The following is a 25,442-nucleotide window of genomic DNA, read 5'->3' on the forward strand; positions in this document are numbered from 1 at the left end:
TCAACCTTCTATAGCTTGCTGATTTTGAGGGCAAAATACCTACATGTGCAACATTTGAAGTAGTGAGTGAAAATTGTTTTAGACCACCATGACATAGCGTTCAGCAGTTAGCATCTGACTTGACCCCAGCCAGTATATCTTCCTGTTTACTCCTCGGGGATATTTCGATAATTGGGAATCTGGTGCGGTCGCCATATTTTTTGCGATACTTATTTATTTTGGCAACCCGCTTCCTATCTGTTGCTTTATGGTAACCCCACGAGTCCAAATATTTCCCTATTTTTTTCCCTACTATTAATCTAAAGGATTTGATTAAATTTTTGTAAATGTCGCGAGTAATTAAACTCGTGAAATAAATTACGTTTTGAGCGAGAATCATTTTAATTTGATTTTAGCTGAATTTTCACAGCATTAATATTCAAAGTTCTTAACTTAGTTACTCCTACACAATTCTTATTCGTTTTGCAGAAGTTGGGATATACTTGTAAGTTTACTTTTTTACAGTCGTTGATTTAGTTCATTTTTAATTTTTCCTGAATTTATTTTAATTACCGAATTTTGGCCCTAGATGGCTAGTGGTTCCCGAGACGATTTGCATCCTAAATTAAGGCACTTTAATATTATTTCTTGGAGCGGACTGCTAGAATCGGAAAATGTAGCCCTGAATTTTTTCACAGAGATGGGGGTTGCCCCTGACCCTAATGAATGTCCTCCTTGTTCTTGTGGAAAGGAAATGCATGCCAGAAAAGACAAGAACAGAAAATTTGGATTCTATTATTTCTGTCGACCATGTAATAAGAAGGTAATTCTTTTTCTTCCCCTCTTTTAGTAGGTTACCTTACTTGATTTTTTGCTACTTCTTCATCATCGGGCTTACCATAAATCTCAAACTCTCACAGAGATTGTAGCCAAGTTATTAGGGGGAAAAAATCGGTAACTGAGATTTTTGATGACTTTTCTAACTGTCGCCAGGTGATTGGATGCCAAAGGCTAATGTTAAATAGACTGCCAGAAAATAACGCTAAAAAGCGTTAATGAATACTTTAACATTAATGTATTATAGAAATGCTTAAAACTTACAATAGTAATATTTATATGCAGTGGTAAGCCTGAGTACTGCGTAGCTAACGATTTCTCGCTAAATTTGGTGTACTTGTTTTAGATTTCTCCCGCCAAGAACACCTTTTTCGATGGTCTGCGGTTGTCTTTTCGGGAGATTTTGGTGGTTATTGTGGCATTTTTAATGAAGTTTCCTCTTACGCAAATTCTGGAGGAGGTGCGTTAAAAAAAAATGTTTAAATGTGAAGATGTTGTCCTGTTGAATTGTCTTGGGAAAATGGTTGTATGATTTTATAGATAATAAGGGCTAAGATTACATTGAAATTCATTATTATCTTGTTTTCTTTCTTTTGCATAAATCTTGTTGAGCCTTTAAAATCATTTCAAGTTTTGGTAAATAAAACCCTATGCTTTTCCCTTTGTTTACGTTTCGGAAAGGAAAAATTATCCCCGCGCATGCATTGGTGCCAATGATTTGCCGCCAATAGAAAATGATCGCCAGATTCCCAATTATCGAAATCTTCCCTACTCCTCCATTGGACAGTTTCCTTTTTAAAGGATTCTAAATACTGAAATACATTGCATACAAACAAACATCACAACAAATAATAAACAAATGAACTTGGGAATGGTGAGAACAATATTTTGGTGATCAATACGTTAAAATATACATATGCACGCAAGGCGGTGCTGAAAGCAATAGAGAACTCATTGAGCGATGATAAATCAAACTTTATGTGGAAATTTTACTGAAAGACTTGACGTCAATGCAACACTTCCTTTTTGTAGAAAAAAGATAGGAACAATAATAATAATAATAAATGATTCTTGATAGCCTAATTTAATTGGTGGCTTTTAAAATTTTGAAAATTGATGAAAGGATAAATGTTGAGGAACATTTTCACAACTCAAAATCTTGAGGTTACTGAGCGCGTCTAAAATGCATCGGCAATCAAAAGAATTTATCTGCACGGAAAAACAATTGCAGTTGAATAAAACCGTTAATGCTTTGAAGAAGTTTGTGCGCAATCAATTAATCAGCCCGTAAAAAGTTCTTCATTCGGAGAAACTTACTTTGAAGCTGGAAAAAACTCTGAAAAAGACAAAACAAGACTAAAATATGAACAAAATTCATTCCGTTTCCATAACGGTGCTTTTATTTACCTTGGTTACAGCATTTTCTTCTTCTTCTTCTTCTTTTTCTTCCTTTTTTCCTACTGTTGCCAAATTTTGGGGATTTAAAAATTATAGCGAAAATAAATGACAGAACAAGTTTCAATTTTAAAAACAATAGTAAGTTGTTAATATCATTCAGTGTTGATCTTTAATCTTTTTGCATGAAATTACTCGTTTAAAAGGGCAAAAGCTGAAAATGAAAGGCTTAACATAAAATAGAAGTTTAGGGAAAATTGCTTGAGTTTTCTTTGGCGAAATTGTTGTACGCGCATGCGTATAAAGGGAAGAAAGAAGCGAAAGAAGATATAGACGCAGACTTTCTGTGTTTATGAGTTTATGTCCGTTTTGGCGGGAAAACCGATGATATCTGAGTTTTAAATATTAATGAAAGCTAATGATATTCTGTTGACCTAATCTTCGTCTTTTTTTGGATTCCTGTGATACTTTATAAGATCATTCGTTCCTTAATTTTCAGTTTATCATCATGACTCAAAGGACTAGTCGAAAGAAAATTTCAAACGTTTCGGTATCGAATGAACAAACTTCATTTTTGAACTGTAATAGTGAAAATCCGGAATTTGTCTTCCGTAATCTTCTGGAAAAAGCAGGATTTATTCTTGGTAAAGAAAATGAACCTAATGAGATCAATGTTGATCAAGCAATTTTCTTAAGAGAATTGTCAAAAAAATTGACTGCAGAAAGTTCTACCTTAAAACAAAAATTTATTACTGGTTTTGAGAAACATTTAGATGATGAGTTACGATTAAAGTGGTGTCTCCTGCCAACTGTTACTTCTCCTTCTTGCGAAAGTGCCAGAAGTTCTTGCCAAGATAGTTTGGCGCATATGCTTTTAGGCATTGAAGTTATTCAAGAAAAGATATCAAACTTTATGCTTGAAAAACTTGTTGAGTTTTCTTATTCTGAAAACAATGCTCTGTATGACCGCTCTGAAGGTAAAAGTGTTGGTTGTTTAATAGTTTCACAGTTTCGGTGGCTTATTAAGTTAGTAAATAGTGAAGCATTTACTGATAAATTGATTGAAGTGATAGAAGCTACTCCAGTTGAAATACAACGTGACATCATCATATTGCTTCCTGAGGTGTTAATTGAATTTGATCACCCTAAAATAGCAAGACATTTGAGCAAATACCTAAATAGGAATCATGAATTATATTTAACTATTTTAGACACATTAACAAACTTAAATATTGGAGTAGAATTGCTATCTGAAATTAGAAAAGATGTCTTAAAAATAATTTCTTTTGCTAAGATTGAAAACTTACCTGTTATTGTAAAATTTGTTTTACAAGACTTAAACTCTAATGAAGAAGCTAGAGAAACTGTTCAGGAACTTCATAAGAACCTAGATTTTAACTCTACGTTTAACCCTATCACCTCTTCTACACCAAAAGACGCTAAAAACGTAGACTCCATGAAAGATGTTTGCAGCTATGTTTTGAGTGTTATTAGTCAATCGCTTAAGTTTCAAAAATTTCTGTGTAATTCCTGGATGAAACAATTAGAATCAGTCAGAGGATCTCATAACCACCGATCTTTGGACATTTTCGTTATCATCCTTTTGTTTTCTGTAGAAGGGTATGAGAAAAAGGTTGAAAATGTGTTGAAAAACAAAGTCAAAGCTGGTGATATTAATGAAGATTTATTGCATGTCACTTTTAGGTGTCATCATGAAGTACTCCAGAATTATGCTCCTATATTGTTAAAAGTGGCTGAAACTTTTCTTCATGTTGCTGAACCACATGTTTCACTGTTTGGAAGTTCAGTTTATATGAAATGTTTTATTTGGTTTGACTCGTTTTACAAACAAGAAGTTATTGGAAATCTAATAGGGCATGTTTGCAACAAATCCGAAAGTGAGATAAATGCAGCTTTGAATACACTTCTGTCTTTAGCTCGGAATCACACTCAAAAGCTTGTGCCTTTTGCCTTATTTGTGAGAAATTTGTTGGACCATCTAGAAAAATTGACTTTGAATCAAATTCGTAAAGTCCATGAAATGTTGAGTATCTTAGCTTATCAGGGTGGTCGGGAAGGGAACATACTGCTTGATGATATGATGATCATCATTAGGAAACAGTTGACGCATAAAAGTATGAAGTATCGAAAAATGGGAGTGATTGGAGCCTTGATGGCAGCTAAAACTGCTGCCGAGAAAGACGAAAGCGCCCAATTGGATCTTTCAATATCTTCGGATGCTTACGATTCCGAAGCGTGTTATCAGCACTCTATTAAATTATTAGAATTGGTTGCCGAGAGTACATCGGACTCATTGGAAGCTTTTGCATTGTTTTGTGATGAGCTTTCTGATATTATGGTAGAAAAAAAATTGGGAGATATATTATTGGACTGGATTGGACAGAACATTCTGGCAGATTTCGAAGAAAAGTACATCATTGATGTTTCCATAGAAGATTGTAAAAAAGAGGGGGTCGGTCCAAAATTTGGCCTGGATGATGTCGATGAACCTGTTGCCATCGATTTGTACACCAAAGTTTTGGAAGAACATAATTGTATGACCAACAGACATGTCCAGAATGGGAATGTCTCCTTGTCCAAGCATAAAAAAACAGGCAAGAAGTTGAATGAAAATGAAATATTTCAAGCGTTGCTGCAGTTTTCTTCTGTCAAAGGTCCGAGGGGGGAACAGAAACATAATTCATCACCACTTAAAATATCCCCTGTTTTTCGACTTCTAAGAATATTTAGGCACCTACAAGATGGTAACCTGGATTCTATCGATGCTCTTTTAGGTTGTGCAATCGTACTGCCTGATCTGAAATCTTTAAAATTCTCTTCTTTATCGCTGGAGGAAAAACAAAACACATTACATACATTATTTTACTGTGTCAACTGGATTAGAGAAAACTTAAATGCATTTTCGACTTCAGAAGATGAGGACATCAAACATAACCTGCTGTCGCGCTTGCAGCTTTTGATTGTGTTAGAAAACTTGATATGTGATTGTTTAAAGACAATGAATGACTATTTTCCTCCTTTGGCAAATTTTGACTGTGATGAACAGTTAAATAGCTTCAAATTACCGCCAAAAAAAGTTAGCAAAAGAAGTGCTACGGCAAAGAAAGGGAAATCAAAGAAAGCAAAAGCTGATGCCGACACAGAGCAAGTTGAAGCAACTGATACTAATTTGGAAAATTCAAAAGCCCTCAAGTCTGATGATGAGGAGTTTGAACCTAAAGATGGTAATATTAGTAATGCAATTATGCTGAAAAAATTGCAGCCTTTCTTCAGGGAACTGGACCTTGATGTGTTCCATCTCTTCAAAGCTGGGATAACATTTCAAGAACGGTCCGACATTTTGGCTAGTAATAAAATAACTACTATTGCTTTACATCCAACAGAGCTGAACTTTTTATTAGAAGATCTGATTCTGAAATTGCAATATTGTTTTTCAAATTCGGTTTGCCATTTAAAAACTGCACAGAAAAAGATTGGCTTCTCTCGTCTGGATGTACATACTCCAATAAAAGTATCAACATTCTGTATTGGGCTTCTGCCAGCACTTGGTGCTCTTGCTGAAGAATGCACGTCCTTCTTCAAAACCATTCTCGAAAAAGCCGACGGTGTTGAAGATTCATTGTATATGCGCAGTGTTATTGTGCAACATGTTACACAGTGTCTTATCCTCGTATTCAAAGCTATAAAACAGATAGTTTCTTGGAAAGATTTGAATTTAGTTGAAAATGCCGCTCTTTTAAAGAAGGCACTTCACGCATTAGCAATCAGATCGGAGGAATGTAGAGAGAGTGACCCTTTGGAAAAAATTGTTGCTCTTTTTATCGACTATCTATGCTTATTTGCTAATAGTGTACCCTCGTTGGAATGTGCAGCAAATTTAGTACAGCTACTCTCTTCTGTTTTGTGCTATGCAAATAACACTGAAGCTAAGACAAGAGTTTCTGATATCGCTTTAATGTTTCTGAAGAAAAAATGGATGGAAATTGAAAATAAATCAGCAAAAAATGCAGAAATTAATGCCAATTTGAAAATAATTTTAGAAACTTTCTTGAGAAACAGTATTTCAATGTTGAAATCTCTGGATTGTCTTTGTGAAGAAGCCCTTGCAGAAATTGTTAATGCTGAAGAAGAAAACTGTGCGTTTCATTCTTTAACTAAATCATCTCTCATCTGTTACTACAAGATTATGTTCCACAGTTTAGCAGTGTATAGCAAAGAATATTTCAGCAATAAAGAGGGTGACAATAAAAAGAAAATGGCTCAATGGGAAGTTTCTTTTAAAATTTTCCGTGTGCTTACGACATTGATCAAAACTTTCGGAGCAAGGTATTATGTGGGAACATGCCTCAAGTACAGTCGTGAATTCCTGAGTGCGTTTTTAAAACATGGCATGCCTTTAATGGACAAGATGTTTGTTTCCAATAAAGAATTAGTCATGAACTTGATGAAATCATTACAATCGAGTACAAGGTACTTACAGCATGTCTGTAGCCATTCCAAAGTTTTAAAAGACGTCTCGCTTATAAAGCATGTGCCTTTCTTAAAGAAAAATTTGGAAGCATTTGTCTTTAGAATTAAAGTGATGTTGGCAATCAATAAATGTGAAGAAGCATTCTGGATTGGTAATCTTAAAAACAGGGACTTGAAGGGAGTGGAAATTTCTTCCCAAGTAGCACCCATCTCCTCTGATGATGAAAAGTCCGAAAATGAGGAGAATAATCTGGAATCAGACAAAGAAGAGTTAGCTCGAAATAGGAGTGGCTCGGATTTGTCTGGAATTGGTTCAGATTCTGATTAATAATTTTGGCAGGAAATATTTTCCACAATTTTTTCTATTGTTATTTCCTTTTGGAAGAGCTTACTGTGAAGAGACCTAAATTGTGCCTTTGTACTATTTTCTTCATAATACAATCTGCATAACAATTTTTGGGTGGTTATGCACAGGGATTTTCAGTTTCTAACTTTGTTTTTAAATTTCAAGTGGCTGCAAAAAGACTGCAGATGTCAACAGAAGCAGAACAGAAATAGCAAATAAGAAAATAGGGAAAAAAAGACATTTGTGATCCACCACTAGTTTCTATCTTGTTTTATTATATATTGTAAAACTTTAAGCTACAATTGTATTCAAACTTACACATTGTTATTTTCTTTCTACTAGTCTACATTAAACTTACATTTTTTATCATTTTCAAGTCTTCAGATTAAAGCGCTGATTTAACTTTAAACTAATATACTGAAATAATTTTGTCTAAAAAAAGGTATATTGGAGACTTTTATATTATTTAGGAATTTCTATGAACTTAACCATTAGTAAATGCCTTAGTTTTATTTTTAACCGAATTCAAAAAGGAGGTGGTTATCAGTTCATACCGTATGTATGTTTTTTTTTGTTCACTCACTGTGTTTCACCTAGTGAACAGATTTTGATCATTCCCTTTTTTAATGGATAGGGGGTGGTTCAACTTAGGTCTCATTACTTTATTTGACGATATTTGTTCATTAGAAAAAAGTTATGGGTAAAAAAAGTCAATTTCATGCAATTTCCCTATTCGGATCCATACTATGGATTTGGGAGGGAAACCTTTTTAGAAATTATTTTCATCGAGGGTATATGAAATGTATAATGTTTTTGAAATTACAGTAGAATCTTGTTTATATGGAACAAATTTTCTGAAAAAAAATTTTGATCGTTATATAAATAACAATTTTAAAGTATGCTAGCAATAACATTGCTATAATACGCCAAATGTTCACTTTTTCTTTTGTTAAATAAACCGCTCCTGTACAGATTTTACAATAAATGACGGTGGTCTGAAAAAAAGACGGTACTTGAGAAAACTCCCAAGACTTCCGTCAAAAATCGCAATTTAGGCTTTTTTTTTGTGACGTAATTGGAAGACGGAGCAGTGATTTTCTACCAAAATATTTTTGAAAATTGAAGTCACTGGTGACATTATGGAGTAAAGGGCCAAGTTGGTAGAAATAGCGCAAAAAAGTGACTCTCTTTTAAAAATGTTTTAGAAATGTATTCTTTATAAAAATGCATTTTTAAAATTATTCATGGTGATATTAGGAAAGGATGTGGGAATCGGAGTTTTCTTTCAGAAATTTTGCACAGGCAAAAGAACGAAAAGTGGAGTTTTAAGCTTTCTTTGATCTCTTAAAGAGATCATGACACCCTTTTGGCACCACACTTGGGCTCTATCGATACACTTCAATTTGCCACCCGAAGCAAGGGTCCTGCCTTGTTTACCCCAGGCCCAGCACTGGTCAAACTCGAGGTATTTTGGAATATTTTTGTGTAAAGATTTCCCTGGCAGTGATAATTCACATTTTTGGACATTTACTGAACAGTCTTTGATAGAGTGGTTTAGTTGTGACATGAATTACACAGTCCACCTGAGACAAAACCCTCAGAATCATCTAGGATTTTGGAAAGGGAGTGGTCTTGTAGTTTCCGCTTCGTAGATCCGCCCCCCCCCCCCATAAAAAAACCCATTGCTGCAAAATTACCATATAACAGTAATATTAAGAGTGATTGTTATGAGAATGTTGAATGAAGGCTTCTCTGAAGCATGCATCAAGTTTATTCCCCGTTATTGCTCGCTCTATAGTGGCGGCAAACTTTACCTGGAAGCGAGGAAAATCACCTATGCCAATAATAGATATTGAGGCTAAGTAAGGAGATGTGGGATTGCGTCACAAGCAACTTGTATGTTGTGGTTGTGAAGTATAAATTAGTTTAGGAAACCATTTATATTAAAATGGTTATAATTAAATTAGAATACAAATGAATCCCAGAGAGGAGCAAGGACAAATTTTTAGTGTCATTCACTTAAAGTTTAAGGCGTGTTTATACAGGGCTGGATTTGGAAGTGTGGAGGCCCCGGGGCAACGAAGGAGTGGAGGCCCCTAATCAGGGTTCGAAAAGATCATCATATTTTCGAAAATATCCGATACTTTGATATGTATCCGAATATTTTGATATATATGTAAATATCCGATATTTTCGACCCGTGAAAGTTAGGATATTTTGTAAAAATTTTATTGTGGGGGCCCCTTTGTTGTGGAGGCCCCGGGGCAGGCCCCCCTGCCCTCCCCTAAATCCGGCCCTGTGTTTATATATATTTTAGTCTGGAGCATTTTTATGAAAAAATAAGGTGAAGTTTCAGGATGTAACTTCATATTATTTCTGAAATACATTTGCACTAAAAAGAATGAAATAAAATAATTTTGAAAAAAAAAAAAAAAAATACCGACTTCAAAATTGCTCTAAAAAGTAAAAAAAAATTTTATTCTTTGAACACTATCAATAGTACTTTTAAACGTAATTTTAGACATTGGCGCAAAAACTATAGATAAAATCATTGGTAACTATAATTCAATTGTAACAACTAGTACAACTATAAATTTAACCTGACTCAATTTCTTCAATGCCACTGCATACATTATGCATTGGTGACAGCATATTTGAGTAACGGTATAGTACATACGTGAAATACACCGCCAGCTCAGTCATTTCCAGCCGAGGACTGCAGTTTCGTGCTTATTAGCACTCAACAGCCCGGCATAGGAAAGTGACTGAGCTGGAGATGGGAAAACCTCTTAAGGAAGCCAAGAGTGCAAAACAAACTGGTAGCTAATATAGAATCGCTGCTAATTTAGGATGATTTTCTTAAAAACGATGAACGAAATATGGTTATACACATGATTTAGCTTTCTGTTTTTGAGCCAACTTTGAAAATTATGTTTAAAAGTAATATCGATGGTGTTCAAATAATAAAATTATTTTTCTCTTTTTAGAGGAATTTTGAAGTTGGCTCTTTTTTTTTTTTTTTTCAAAATTATTTTATTAAAAAGTCCTGTACATCATAGGGATGTCATTTGTGTGATCAATCCCCCCCTCCCAGGATTTTACTCTCATGATGTAAATGTACAGTTTTGTGTGTATTGTTTTTTAAGCAACGTGTATTAATGTGCCTTATTCCTTTCCCACTCGTAGAAAAGTTTTGAATCAAGGGGCCTACTCTCTAGCGAAATTAAAATAAGAGGTATGCTGGCCTGCTAAGCACTTAATTCTTATCTGCAGCTAAACTCAAAATAAGAAACTGCTTTTTAAAATGAAAGTTATGTCAAGCGACACAAGACTTTCAACAAACAGGCATGAACAAAAAAAGAATTTTAAAAATCAGTGAAATTTTGAGGCAGATTGCAGAAAAATAACCAGAAAGGAAACACTTTAAATCCCCGATTACAGGAAAAGCCTCAAAACAAAAGCAAAATTTTATTTCTTCATATTCGAGAAATAATGACAGTAGATCTTTCTTTTCAATTATTTTCTTCACCGTACAAATGTTAATAAAAGCATTGTTACGGAAAGTTGAGTTGAAGTACTAAATAATAATTTGAATGAAGGAAAGTCTTCAAAAATTAGGGATTTTATGTCAAAATCCAAGTTTTATATTTAATAATTTTTAATTGATGTCTCCACTAATTATTATTGGAGAGTTATGTTCAATAGCCAAACATAAAGGCGGGAAAATTATAAATCTATTGTTACCTGGTTCGATGGTCAGTTCACTGGCCTTCAGGAGAAGTAACTAGGACACATTTTTATTCATCCCATACATAGGTACATACGCTCAGTTTTTAATTACATAAGATATTTTAAAAAAAGTAACTTGATAGAAATTGAAATTCCAGTTGTGGTGGGTCAGGGCCCAGGAGACCCCATAGCTCCTCCACCCTTGAAATTTGGTACAAAATTACTTCGAGCTTCAGGTGTTTGCACCTTAGAACAATTTTTTAAAAATTTGAGTTAGTTTTTTTTGTAATTAAATTTTTTAAACTAAAATTTTACATAAGTTGCCTATTGAAGTCATGAAAAATTTCAAACACCGATTAACATTCTCATGTCATTTAAAAGAGATTTTTTTCTGCATCATATTAAGTTAGTTTCAAATTTCTAAATTAATTAGAAAACCAGATATAAGTTTCTATTAGAGATGTGGCGAATATTCAGTTGATATTTGTTGTAACTGTCTTTTTGGCAGAGAAACTGAATATATTTGATTCAGCTGAATACTTTAATGTTCGACTACAGACTAGTAAATCAATTTCGATACTCAACAATTTGTTTTTGGGAGATCAATTGTTGTTGGACTCTATTGGACTATAAATTTATAGTCCAATGTTATTTTTTATGTTGTTTCATTGAACTATAAATAAAAATTATGGTTTAGGTACCACAGTGCAACTAAATATTATTACATGCTAAGTAATTTTAATGTGAGAGAAAGCCCTCGGATGCTAAATTTGCTGCTTTTCAATTTTTCTCAAATCTTAAGCAACCTTACTATAAAAAACTCATTTAAATATAGTACCAGAAAAACTTTTAAAAGTAAATGTTTATAAATATCTAAAGTCAATTAACTGCTATTTTTTAAATAAGTATGCAGATGAAAAAAATTATCACCATTCGACAAATTATTAAAATGATGATTAATAATGATACAAAGAAAAGACTTGGATGTTAAATTTTGCAGTAGTTTGATTGTTTAAGTTTTATACATTGTATGAAGTATTAAATATTGTTTAAAAATACGCCTTTTAAACTAATAGTAATCGAAGTTTGATCATGATTCATTATAGTGCTGGAACATTAAGGTTTCTACAAGATTCTTTATTTATCACATATCCTGTTACCATGATTATCATTTTTCAAATCGTATATAATAATCGATCATGAAGTTCTTAGAGACTAATAGTCTGTTGACTAGTTTGCAGTATGGATTCAGGAAAGGTAAATCCTGTACTACTAATTTATTACATTTCTACGACAAGGTTACCTCAGCTTTAGATAGCAAAAAATGTGTGGATGTTGTTTATATGGATTTTCAAAAAGCTTTTGACAAGGTACCGTATGTTGCTCTTCTCAGCAAGTTAGCTGACATAGGAATAGGAGGAAAAACTTTACTTTGAGTTAGAAATTCGCTCACTGGTAGGAAGCAAAGAGTAGTTGTGAGAGGAAATCATTCTAATTGGAGTGGGGTTCCTCAGGGATCAGTTTTAGGGCCTCTTTTGTTTATTATATTTATGAATGACATCAATGAAATTGAAATATTTCTGGAAGCATGAATTGTTTTGCTGATGATGTAAAAGTTATGGGGATTGTCGAAAATGAAGAACAAGTAAAACAGCTTCAAGAGGATTTAGATCATATTACTAAGTGGGCAGATAAATGGGGTATGGCAGTTAATGTAGGGAAATGTCAAGCGCTACACTTAGGTCATGGAAATAAGCGTATGAGATATCGTTTACAGGGTTCAGTCATAAAACAGGCAGAAAATGTTATGGATCTGGGTATCTTAATAAACCGGGACTTCAAGTTTTAGTCAACAGTGCAGTATTGCTTGTAACAAAGCCAACAAAATGCTTGGGTTTATCAGTAGATCTATTTCAAACAAACCTAAGAAGTTTCTCCTGCCTTTATATAGGAGTTTAGTAAGACCTCATTTGGAGTACGCTGTTCAGTTTTGGTCGCCTTATCTGAAGAAAGATATTTTTGTATTGGAAAGGGTTCAAAGAAGGGTAACTAAACTAGTAAGGGGACTCTCAGATTTAGATTATGATACCAGGCTTAACATGTATAGCCTGGGGCAAAGGAGAGTCAGAGGGGACATGATTCAGTTATTTAAATTTATCAAAATGAAAGATGTAAAAGGATTAAATTTTTGCGGGGAAAGCAGGACAAGGGGTCATTGTTTTAAGCTATTTAAATATCAGGCTAACTTGGAAATTAGGAAAAACTACTACTTTAGCAGGGTCGTGGGCACTTGGAATAGCTTACCGGAAGAGGTGGTAATGAGCAAGGGAGTGGATAGCTTTAAGAGGGCCATTTATCTTCATTGGGGAACAGGGTTGGCCGAATTGGACCCAATGGGGTTTTTTTTTTTTTTTGAAAAATCCCATTTAAAAAAACCCATTATTTAGCCCACTTTGAGTTTTTTAAAATTTTGTGAGAAGTTTTTAAAAAAATTAATCAATTTAAATACTTTCACAATTTAAACTTCTTTTTTATTTGTTCTTCACCACAGACAATGAACATAAAAAATGAATTTTGAGCTTTAATAGTATTTCTTAACGACATTAAAAATATACTTCAAAGATTTTAAATAAATGTATTTAACTTTTTTCTTTAACTGGTCAATAAATAACTCAAATTATCTTGACCAAGTCCTGTCACGTCTGATTTTCTCAATATTTGTAGATTGTACAGAGGAAACTAAGTTAGTTCAAAGGATTTCATGTAAATTATTTTCTGCTAACCAACACGTCGCAAATCTCAAATAAACACAAGGTAAATTTTTTAGAAATAAAAATATTTTTCAAACGGTCGACAAAAAACAGAACAGGTACAGTATTTTCATTATTTTACAAAAAAGTTTAATATTTCTTACCCTGTACACAGAAATAGAAAAACAGGCAACATAAAATTCAAAGAAATGTCTTGATTAAGCTGGAATTCAGTAAAAAGGGATTTAAACTAATTGAGGTTCTACAGTAGCTTTGCATAACATAATGAAACACTATAAAGTAAAATGCAAAAAAAAATATAGTAATTAAAAACGAGCAATAGATTTCATCACTCGAGAAGTAACTTTGCCTTAATTGTTGGTAATAATGAAAATGAAAAAATCTGAAACTTTAACATTCTTGGGTTTTTTCGTCTTTTATACTTTTTTTCAGAAAACTCTGAATTTTAACTAGTTTTCCAGCTTTTTACCCGAAGCTAATTTTTGCACTTTGTCCATATACTTACGCTACAATATGCTACAAGTACCCCACATTTTCCCTAAAAAAAGACAAAAAAATCCCACATTTCTTTTAAAAAACCCAACTTTAGTTGGGTTTTATTTAAAAAAATCCTGGGTCCATGAGCTTTTAAAAAAAACCCGGGTTTTTGCCAACTCTGTTGGGGACTAATTAATTGACTAGGACCAGCCTAGCTGGGCCCAGACACCACCACCGAGATACTCCTCAAGGCCAAACAAGCTCTCCAAAGGGAAGTATATGAGTCACGCGAAGAAGACCTGTTTGTGCTTTCCCCAAACCTTCTGGAGGAGTGTTTTCAATCTTTCACACCGTTGAATTTGCTGAAAGTAACGGTCGCTATGCTTTGTCCCCGCCATTTACTCTTGGATTAAAATTTTATTGTGTGAATTGTTTTTGTTGATTCTCATATTTTATTTGTTTAGTGGTTAAGTTTCGCTTATTATAGTTATTTCGTTTGTTATTGTGTATAAGTGTTTATCAATCATGCCGTTCAGATGCTGTGTGCCTGGATTTCAGTGCAATTACGATAGCACCGTTTTAAATTCTCGGCCGATGTAGAAATGTGCAAAAGATGGATTAAATCCATTCCACGCAAGGATTTTGCACCAACTAAGTCATCTCGGGTGAGTTCTTTAATTTTTTTTCCTCATTAAAAACAAATGTGCACAAATTAATTCTGTTGTTGTTTCTCAAAAATAAGACTGGTACATTGACTAACAAATGTCAATAATTTGAATAACAAATAACAATAATTACTTTTAGCAAAATTAATTTTTGTAGCAGTTTTTAAAAAGCTGAATATTCACAAACCATATACAGTTACGTGAATAACCAAGAAGTAAATCATTATTCCACTCCCCCCTCCCCTATTACAGTCATTGGTAATATATTAGGTTCAGTATACCTTATGCCTATTTTATTCGTGAGTGTTTTTGTTTCTTTGTGTGGTTGTATCCTAATTATAAAGTATTTTTCACATTCAATGAGACAGAAATATTTAAAATACGTTTCATGAAAATTAAATTTTTGTTTAATTCCGTATTTTATGTAATCATTTTTTTAAATTATTTTCTTCGTCACAACAAATATCTGTTGAAAATGAATTTAAATTCTTAATTCAAAACAATAATTTAACAATATGTAATCATTTATATTATTATTAAAATGTTTAAATTTTCTACTTTAATTTGTTAATATGGAAAAAACCCTGGTGGACAAGCTTTTGACAGTTTTAATTTTAACCATGATTAACTATAAAGTCAAAACTCCGTGTCAAAAAATAAACACTTTTACAATCATTATAAAAGTTTAAATAAAGAATAAAATTTTTTATTAATTCTAAATTATCTAATGTTTTAGTTTTTTGGAAGTACCCACTACCGATGTTGCAATAGTTTCCTACTAAATGCTAAGAGGGCAGCAAATTCTGTACTTTAAATTGAGGGGTTTTTTAAGAACCTAAAAATATAAATGAGTCACTTTCATAGAAACATATATTTTGAGTTTATAAAAATCAGAAAAAGTTAAAGTGAGTGGAATCAAATGAAACATTTTATAGAGATAGATATATGTAAGGGCTTTTTATATGGAAAAGGATAGGTCATGGAAATTATTCAAAATTCTTAAATACATGATCATAAGAATTACTTAAGTTTATGTTCTGGGGGAAAACTGTCTGGCACGATTGTTGCACGCTGTTGAATGAACGCAAGTTCCAAACATTATTAAAGTAAACTAGTTGACAGATTTAATTTTGAAATGCTTAATGTTATAAGCAGGGGTTCATTGATTTAAATCAGCTTTATTTAAATTGTGATTAAAATCATGATTTAAATCAAGTGATTATTTTTTAAATCAATTGATTTGAATCAAGTTAACAAAGTCATTGATTGAAATGAGTAGATTTTACATAAATTAATTTTGCATTTTTTAAATCTGTTACTCTAAATTGAATTTTACTGCATTACATAATTTTAATTCAACTAGCAAAATTACATACATATCTCTTCCTGTGTGAGTAACAGATTTTCAGACATGGCAATATTGTTTTTACTTCAAAATTACTTCAGAACAAGAAAAAAAAAATTGCAGTTTTTCTTATACATCATGATTAATATAGCTAAGAAAAATAATTGGTCGAACATACTATTTTACACAACAAATTTACAGGATGATGAAAACCTTATCTTTAAGCATATCATAAAGCATCACATCTTACCTAAACAGAATAATGTATTAATAAATCTTAGAATTTATTATTCAAGTCTTATCCCAATATGAGTTAGCCGAATTGATTCAATAGTTCAGATTGCTTTCTTATCAAAGTTTTTTGCCCCTCTTCATTCTAAATGAACAATCGAATTCATTTCAGAAATTATGTTGACTGTAAGCTGATAAACATAGAAAACTGCCAAATAAAAAAAAAAAAAAAATTCTGCTGAAAAGTATGGAAATTAGTTTTAGGAAATAGTGGGTTCTTCTGCTTCCTAGAATTATAGTTTAATCATGCTTTGTCTTAAAAGCAGAAGCAGTCAACTTATACCTATTATTAAAAAATAGCTACTGCCATGAAATGAAAATAGCTAAAAAGGTGCTTTTTCTTTAGTTTTCTCAGCATATTTTTTATTTTTTATTCCCACTTAAGTATTAGTCAGAAAAATCTCTAGATTTTTACTGGTGTTGATCCTTTTTGATCTAAACTAATGGACTATCAAAATTTGCGCTGTTAAATAAAAAAAATCAGCCACAGATGCACAAGCAATGAATCTTAACTTATTAAAGTCTAATTATGTTATAAAATTTCTTTTTTAAATGTAAAACATATTTTGAATAATTTATTGGTTTCTTTACATTTATTTGTGCATTTATTTATTGAGATAGTGAAAAGGATTTTATTTTAGTGATATTTTGATGTGTCAAAAGGGAATAAATGAGTTCCGTGAAATGGATCTTTGCTTTTTTTTTTTTTTTTTTTTTTTTGTGAACATTAAACACGACTATTAAATTATCCCACGCTGAAAAAAATATTATTGTTGATAATGTATTGTAGAGTTAATCATACTGAATGCTGAAGACAAACAGAAATACTTTCCATAAATTTTTCAGGAATGTATTCATACTCATTCAATAATTGCAATAGGAATTATTTTGTTTTCACCGAAAAGAAATGCGCATCGCGAGCATCAAAATAAGCATTTCGCTGACAAAAGGAAACTATTTTAAACGATGGATTAAGAAAGAAAATTGCATAAAATATCGGTATTTGCATCAAGCTGCATCCAGTCGCATAGGTCTTCTTGGGGAGCCATCTTCCTCCCGCTGTTTGGCCTTGAGTAGAATCTCGGTGGTGGTGGCCCAGAGCCTGTTGCTGGTCGTCACATTTGTATTTGTATAAGGGGAAAAAACTAATTATTAATTTGTGCAAAATTTCAGGTAAACAAAAACCAAATTGTACTAATTTCTAACCAAACTTTCTTATTGGCTAAAGTAAATTATTTTGCTTTTGGAATGATTTATTTTTTCTTTTTAAAACTTAAAATAAATAGCTATTTAATTATACTTACGTTCCATGAAAATACTGCGAAAATTAAGACTTGATAATAATGTTAAAATAGGGGTTAGATTCCAGAGATAAAAATACTTTATTGTAATGGTAGATAAATGCATAATAAACTAAATGTGCGATTATTTCAATATATATGCCCAACAGCATAGTGAAAATATGTACACTTACTGTTTATAAAAATAGCAGGTTATGAGTCTGTTGGTAGTCTTTAATTATTTTTCACTGCATTTTTTTTTTTTGAGCAATCACGATTGCTTATTGCTTTTATTTGTTTTCATTTCCTATGATTTTATTTCCCTCCAGCCCCCTCTACAACATCACCATCGACCAGCCGCCTCACGATGCTGCTCCTCTAGCGAAAACAGTCTGTAGGTTGCGTCAAAATATCCTACACACACGAGTGTACATACACATACACACAAACACATTACATACAGACACCTACACATACACACAAACACATTACATACAGACACCTACACATACACACACACCTACACATTCCCCTCATACACACAACTACCCACACACTCATACCTGCACACAGACACAAACACACATGCCTACACACACATACACATACCCCCCTACACACAAACACTATTCCCCCCCCCCCCCCCCACACACACATAAGCCAACATACACACACACTCGTGATTGCGAAAAACATAATTTGAATTCAAGAGGTCAAAATTCAAATTTTTTCTTTATTGCATTGAGGTATCCTTCATTTCTCGCATCATTTTCATAACGGGATATCCCTTCACTAGCAAATTAAAAAGATCATTTACCTTTTTCAAGGAATGTCTCAAAACTTTTAATGGGAATGTGCTTAATTGGGTGTCATCAATGTCAGTATCCTTGTCGACGTCATCCTACTTTGTCTCTTCTAAAAGCTCTTTTTCAGTGAGCTCTGACTTGTATGAGTCTAATAACTTAGGTTCCGGTAGTCAACCTTTTAAGAGGTTATAGGTAAAACAAAAATGTCTTCAGTGACTCAATCTTACTTATTAACATGCCAAAACACTGTTCCTTCGCATGCTGTTGTCAGCAATCTCCGGGGTTTGAAGGAGGGGAATATTTTCTCTGTTTGCAGTGCCGTTTCCACGTAAAATCAGAACTCATCCATGTAAAATAGAATAACAATGTCAAATCTTAAACAATGCATAGTGAAATCTGAAATGTCTACTGTATCCAGAAATCTCTTTTAGAAAAGTAATGCCTGGAATGAAGGTGCATCAGGTTATCTCCATATCATCGCTAGATATTTTATGCTATGATAATTGTTATTTTTATTTTCATTGTTAGAAACTTGAATCTCCTCTCCATCCTGTTAGTATTTCAGGTACTTTTTTTTAATGTTAGTTACTTCAATACACATGCAACATTAAAAATATTATTTTGTTTTTATTTTAGTAATTTAATTCAGCTTGATTAATTATTAAATTAATACATCGTAGTAACTACCAATTTTTGCGGAAAATAAAATCAACTCTAAAGAAATAAATCCTTAGGTGATTTTCATTTCATAGAAAGAATAGTTTTATCCTTGATTTAATTTTTCTTCTAAAAATACAATTCTTTTTTCCCCCAACGGAATAATTCCATTGTTTTTTTTTTTCTCAAGTATTTTCTATTTTTTACGGTGATAAATTTAAACCTTTTATTCACTTTATTTTGTTTTTGAAATGACAAGCCTTAGGGTTAGCTCTTTACACACTAGATGGCAGCACTATTTTGTTTATTGAACTTGCGAAGAAACTTTCAAAACGCTTTCTTTGCAAAAATTGTCATTTAATTTAAATCAGACCCCTTATTTTAGAGTTGTTAATTGTTCACTGATTTTGAAAAAATGATGCTTTTGCATGCACTTACAAGTGGGAGTGATTTTTTTAGTTTTTCGATCCAAGGCCGACGGGATGCCATGTCAGCCAAATCAGAAATTAGGACCCCGAAGTCTCGAAATTAATTGGTTTACAATTCAAAGCTACTGTTATGCAACTTTGTTTATAGCAAAGATTAAAAAGCTTGTCCAACCAATGGATGACAGAACAAGTGAAAAAAAAGCTAACAGTTTGAAGTATTGAAATAATTTGCTAAATTAAAAAAATAAATAAATAAAAAGCAAAATTAAGCAAATTAAAATAATTTTCTAAGTTTTGCTTTGCTGAAGTTTGAAGTATTGAACTAGTTGCTCTAAATTTGCCAAATAAGGAGTTTTTTTTTTCCTTTGGTGCCCCCTCCCTCCCCCAGTTTCGCCGACACGAAATTTCTTTCCCCCCTGTTTTTCAGTTTCAAATCTTACCTTTTGATATGTCGTGTAAGGGCAGAGAAAGTTTTATGTCGGTGCAGGGGCGGCATTTCAGCATTTCATTTGGGGGGTCGAGTTTCTTAAATCTGAATTACCTCAGTATAGAACAAAACACATAACTTTAAAAATTGCTATGATCTTCTTTTTGATCATTGAACAGTCTAGTCCCTAAACAAATTCTTTTGCCTCATACTATAAATTTTACTCATAATTAAAACATTTAATTTTTTGTTTTCAATATCCAATCCAGATAATAGAGGGCCAACAATACAGGAAAATATTCATCATCAAATCTTGTACTAATTTCATTAGAAACTGATTCTATTATTTATACAGTTGGATAAAAAACGTTGTTCCATTTTTATCCAATTTACCTTGCACAAAGCTATCGCTTTTCAATTTATACAGTATGTTAAATCAATGTTTGATTTTACATCATCATATGCATTTTGTTCACCTCTTCTAAAGTCATTTGAATATTCTTTGTGCTTTTTTAAAATTATCTTAGAGTAAGAATTTTTTTGAAATGATCCACACTTGATTGAAATATACATCTACGTGAAATTTATTAATAGTTCCTACTGTAGCTTGAACTAAAGCTTGAAGAGTCCAAAAAATAAGGTTAGCTGATTGAAGATGTTTTGATAGAGTAAGGCATTGTTCAAAAACTCTCCACAATACAAACAAAGCGAATAAGCAATCAAACGAAGACGTGTTAAAGGACAGTAGCTTTTTCATTATTGAAAGAGTCGTTTTCCAAAATCACTGCTTTGAAATTATCGAGAAGGGTCTTGATGGTTTAACATCTTGTGATGTCTCTTGAAGACCCTCTTGTGTCACTCCAAGCGTGCATAGTTAAAGAGCCCCCAGGAAAGATATTTGTTGATGTGAGATATTTTTTTCAAGAAAAAGTACGTATTTTTAAGGAGCATATATAAAATCATACTATGCATTGAGTAGCTGAAATGTGCTTCTGGAAAAAGAAAATAGTGGTGAACACTCATTAAATAGATACACTTAAAATATGAGTGTAACAATGAATGTAAAAAATACCAACGCGTTTTCTTGTGAAAATCATGGAGCCACATCACTGCACGGGCCTCATAACAATAGTTACACAGAGCACACAAGAATGAAATATTTAGCTCATATGAGGAAATTACATCTTTAGTTAAATAACCATGATTCTTCATCCGTTTTTTCTGGTCTGAAAATTCCTGTAATAAAAGTGTTCTGAAAAGGCCGATTTTATAACTCATTCAAAAAACGGAAAACACTTGCTCATGTTTGGAAATGTGTCAAGTTTCATCAATCATTACGGAGAACCAGCAAGATTCTTTTTTCATGAACATTGGTTTGCGATTTACGTAAATTGAATTTACTCATTGTTTATCTTCCCTCTCAAAAAATTTGGGGGTGCGACCGCCCCCTCTTGACCCCCCTATTTGCCGCCCCTGTGTCGGTGTAACTTGTAAAAGACCAATTTTTTGGGAGGTCATAGGGACCTCCATAGGAAAGGTAGACTGGCCCGCGTTCCTGTGCGCGTTTTTTTTTTTTAATTTGTTTTTTCCGACCTCGAACTTGTGTTCTTTAGGGGTTTTTTTGGCCTCACACTTGTGCGACTTCGTTTTATTTTTATTATTTTCTTTATTGCCTTCGAACCTGTGCGCCCTTCAGGAGTTAAGGTTGGGGGACGCAGTCCGCTCTTGCCTATAGGAAAAATCTTGGCTAACCTTTATTTTTCAGTACAGAAGTACTTATTATGGTTCCGAATGGTTGAAGAAAATTCTATCAAAAATGAGTTTAAAATAACCTCTTTATCGTAAATAAAAGTAAGTTTTCAAAGAAATTCTGGAAGGAAGTCTGTGACGGACCTGCATCCAGGAGAGCCCATAGCACCTACAGCCTTGAAATTTTGTACAAAATTACTTCGAGCCCCGGGGTTGTGTACCTGGGGTTCTATTTTTTAAAATTCGAATTAATTTTTTAAGCTCAAATTTCGCACAAATTGCCTATTAAAGGGGAGAAAAACTACTTGCTCATATTAATATTATATGTCGTTGGTTGGAATGGGTAGAATATTCCGCGTTCTACGTAATTTGTTTCAATGCTCTAATTTAAATACGGCGGGAGTTATTTGCGTTTTTAGCTCGAATTATTTTAGGCTTAGCTAAAATTTAGGCACTACTTTCTTCATTAAATCTGCCAGTAAAAAGTGAAGGGATTGTCCTACAGTTTTCTTTTTGACACCACTGGAAAGATCGCCTTTCTTTACTCCAGATCTTACTCGACCTATGGTCGAAAAACTTAGCTTCTATCTCCAAAGAAAAAAAAAAGTTACAAGCAGTTTTAATGAAGTTCGAAAAATCTCATTTTCATTCAAATTAAATTGATGTTTTATTTGGCGTTGCTATAGTCACGTCTTTTCGATTCGTTTGTTTATTCTTTCTTATTCGCAAATTTTAAGAGTCTCGATTTTAAACGGAAAATCTTAGGCTCAACTCAATTCAAGCCCCGAGCTAAAGAGTAAAATATATTACTAGTGACCACGAATATGAAAGCAACTTTTCAAACGTACACAACTGCAGTTTTGCAATGCTCAGAAGCCTCTTATCCCTTATCGCTCTGCAAGTCGGTACAAATTATTTTAAAACCCAGGGAAGGGATGTTTTTCTATCCAAAGGGAGCTCATAATGCGTTTTTAATCTGCTTCTTTTTAATTAACGATTTAAATCTTTGTGAATCAAATAAGATTGCGAAGCAATCTTCGGGGGTTGGTGAGCAGGCACGTAACTAGAACTTTGTTAAGGAGGGGGGGGGGGTGTCTAAGGTTGCACAAACTTCAAAAGAGGAGGCATGCTAAAACAGAATTAGTTGCTCATATTTTCGTTAAAAAAAATAAAGCCAATTAAAACTAATTATCAAAATATGATAATTCGCTAAAATTAATTAAATAATTGAAATTGATAAAGCAATTAGTTAAAATTAGTTAACAAAAATTTTATATTAAGTGGCAAAGAAATTGTCAGTTTATAAAATTAACATTAAACTAAAAGTTATCCCATACTAAAAGTTTCCAAATATGGATAGAAAAATTCCAATACATAAGCTTCCTTCGTTCTGATGCTTTGAAAATGAATGATCTAACTCCTATTAATAAAAAGTTCACAATGAAAGAAAATCGGAAAACGAAAACTGTTCTAGGGATCACTTGCAAAATGAAAGTGATAATTTCATAAAATAATTAAAGCTTTGTAAAATATTTCAACAAAATATTGTTACAAATTCTGTAAATAATAATTATTGTAGTAACGTAACCTGTAAATAGTTTCTCGTAATGAATATACAACCCCTTTTCATTCGGCTGAAGTATGCGACCCCCTATTTCCCTTTCTTTTCATTGATAAAATTTGATAACGGTCTACGCATTTCGAGAAGCAGTAAGAATGTTGTGGAAACTTCTTCGATGTTTATAAAAGCGTCCTGCGTGATAACAAGTGGAGTTTCGATTGAGATTTCGAACTGAGAGCGTATTTGCTCTGTTTATAGCGAGGCATTTCGCTGTGTTGTTTTCGTATTTGGAAGTAAATACGTGTGTAAACGTTGAGTTTACGGTGTTGTGTGATAACTGCTTAATTGCTGATGAATAATTTAGCAGTTGTTAACGATTTCTCCTGTACATAGTGTAAATAAAGCTCCTGTGTTTTTATCAAGAACTGTGTCTTCATTTCAAGAAAGTGGAAGTCGCACCGAATCCGTTACAATATGTACAAGTCATTTTATTTGAAAAAATAAAGAAATCTATATCTATCGAATCAAATGTATAACTGATGAATGCTATATAACGTAATTCCGCCACCCTGTCCGGTTTGAAGAAGATTTCTGGCAAAATTCAACCACCCTCTCGACGAAAATATTAGCAAGGTTTCATTTAAAAAGCTTGAACTAGTTCTTTATTTATTTACGTTTATAACATTCTTTTGATAATACAAAATTGAATGAAATTTCTAATTTTATCCGTTTTCTAATTATCATTTCTAACCATCATTTAAAAGCTGGAACAAACTATTAACTCTTTGAGGGACGGAGACTTCATTTGCTGCAATCATTTAAAAAAAAAGGCGTATTGCCGTTTATTTTATCGTTATTATTTTTTTGCAACGAATTGGTAAAATAAGCTATCTTAGGATCCGTTATGGAAATTTTTTTTCTTTCTAATGGGGCTTCGTTAGAGGCATTAGCCTTCTCGGATCTAGTGCGAACCACCGATATGGCATCTAGTCTTTCATATACTACCATTAAGGCGCGGATGTGACTGGCACAAGAAATTTTGACGCCGAGTTTCCACCAGATGGAGACACTTGAGCACTCTTTGATGCGAAACTGCCTAGGGGTTTAATTTTGTCAAGTCAAACGAATACCTGAGAGATCTTTTACCTGCCGAGTAATGGAATGTATAATGAATGAAATTAAGCATCTATGTATTTTTATTTTAACAACATTTTGGAAAAAATGCAAATGATTGCTTTTTATAAATGTTTTTTTTTTTTAATAAAGTCATGAATGATTTGAACATTATTGGCGATTTTCCTCTGATGTTTTCAATTTGATGCTTCATTTAAAAGATCAAGAGGAGGCATTGCACCCACCTATCTCACCACCAAACACCAGTTCTGTTTATTCTGCCGATACAAAACGACTGTACAAATCAGTCTTTTTCAAATTAAAAATATAACTGTAAACAACTACAAGGAAAATGGCAATACGCTCTATTACGAATTATCGTGACAATATTTGATCAAGTGTCAGACTCATTATGAAAGTGAAAATTTCATAATTTTTAGTCCAACGTCAAATTTTGATCATTAAGGCAGTCTTCGTCCCGTTTGTGATAATACAGCAGCATCAAATTAGATACATTTTCAACAATATGTATGCATAAAGCTAGCCAATTTTTGGGAACAAAACTGATAGGTTTCTTATAGCCTCAGTTTGCAAATTTTTTTCTCCTCAGTCATCTGATGTTCCAAAGTCTGAAGACTATCTCTTGTAAAAACGCTTAGAATAATTGTGGTTAAAAATCCAGTTATGATTTAAATCAATCTTCCAAAATTCATATAACAATTATAACACTTCTGATTCTTTCAATTTCAAATTGGTATAACTTCCATTCTAGGATCAATTTTGTAATCCTCCCGTATTCTCGAAAGCATATCATATTTTATAACGTAGGTATTGACTTTTTTTCTTCTTTCTTTTATGTGATGTTAATAAAACATATTCTATTGCAAGAAATAGCAAATAATTTTAACTTGAAGAAATTAAGAGTTAAAAAAAAAAAAAACTAATATAGACGTGAAAAACACAAGAAAATTTACCTCGCATTCATCTTTTTTAAATTATTTGCTTGTAACGCAGTAAATAGCAGAAATTTTCACCTAGTAATTTATAGTTAAATGCACATGTTCGTTTTTTGTTACGTTTAATGCTACCTTCGCA

At 32.7% G+C, this 25,442-nt stretch overlaps 1 protein-coding gene across 1 annotated transcript; it reads left to right on the plus strand.

Annotated features, from left to right (window-relative positions):
- The first annotated feature begins 2,719 nt into the window (after positions 1-2,719).
- On the plus strand, positions 2,720-7,417 carry LOC129226997 (Fanconi anemia group D2 protein-like). Its single transcript, XM_054861625.1, has one exon. The coding sequence runs from the start codon at positions 2,720-2,722 to the stop codon at positions 7,028-7,030; it is 4,311 nt and encodes a 1,436-aa protein (XP_054717600.1). The 3' UTR covers positions 7,031-7,417.
- The last annotated feature ends 18,025 nt before the right edge of the window (positions 7,418-25,442 follow it).

The sequence above is a fragment of the Uloborus diversus genome, chromosome 7 (genome assembly GCF_026930045.1).
Source record: "Uloborus diversus isolate 005 chromosome 7, Udiv.v.3.1, whole genome shotgun sequence".
NCBI classification, from domain to species: Eukaryota; Metazoa; Arthropoda; class Arachnida; order Araneae; family Uloboridae; genus Uloborus; species Uloborus diversus.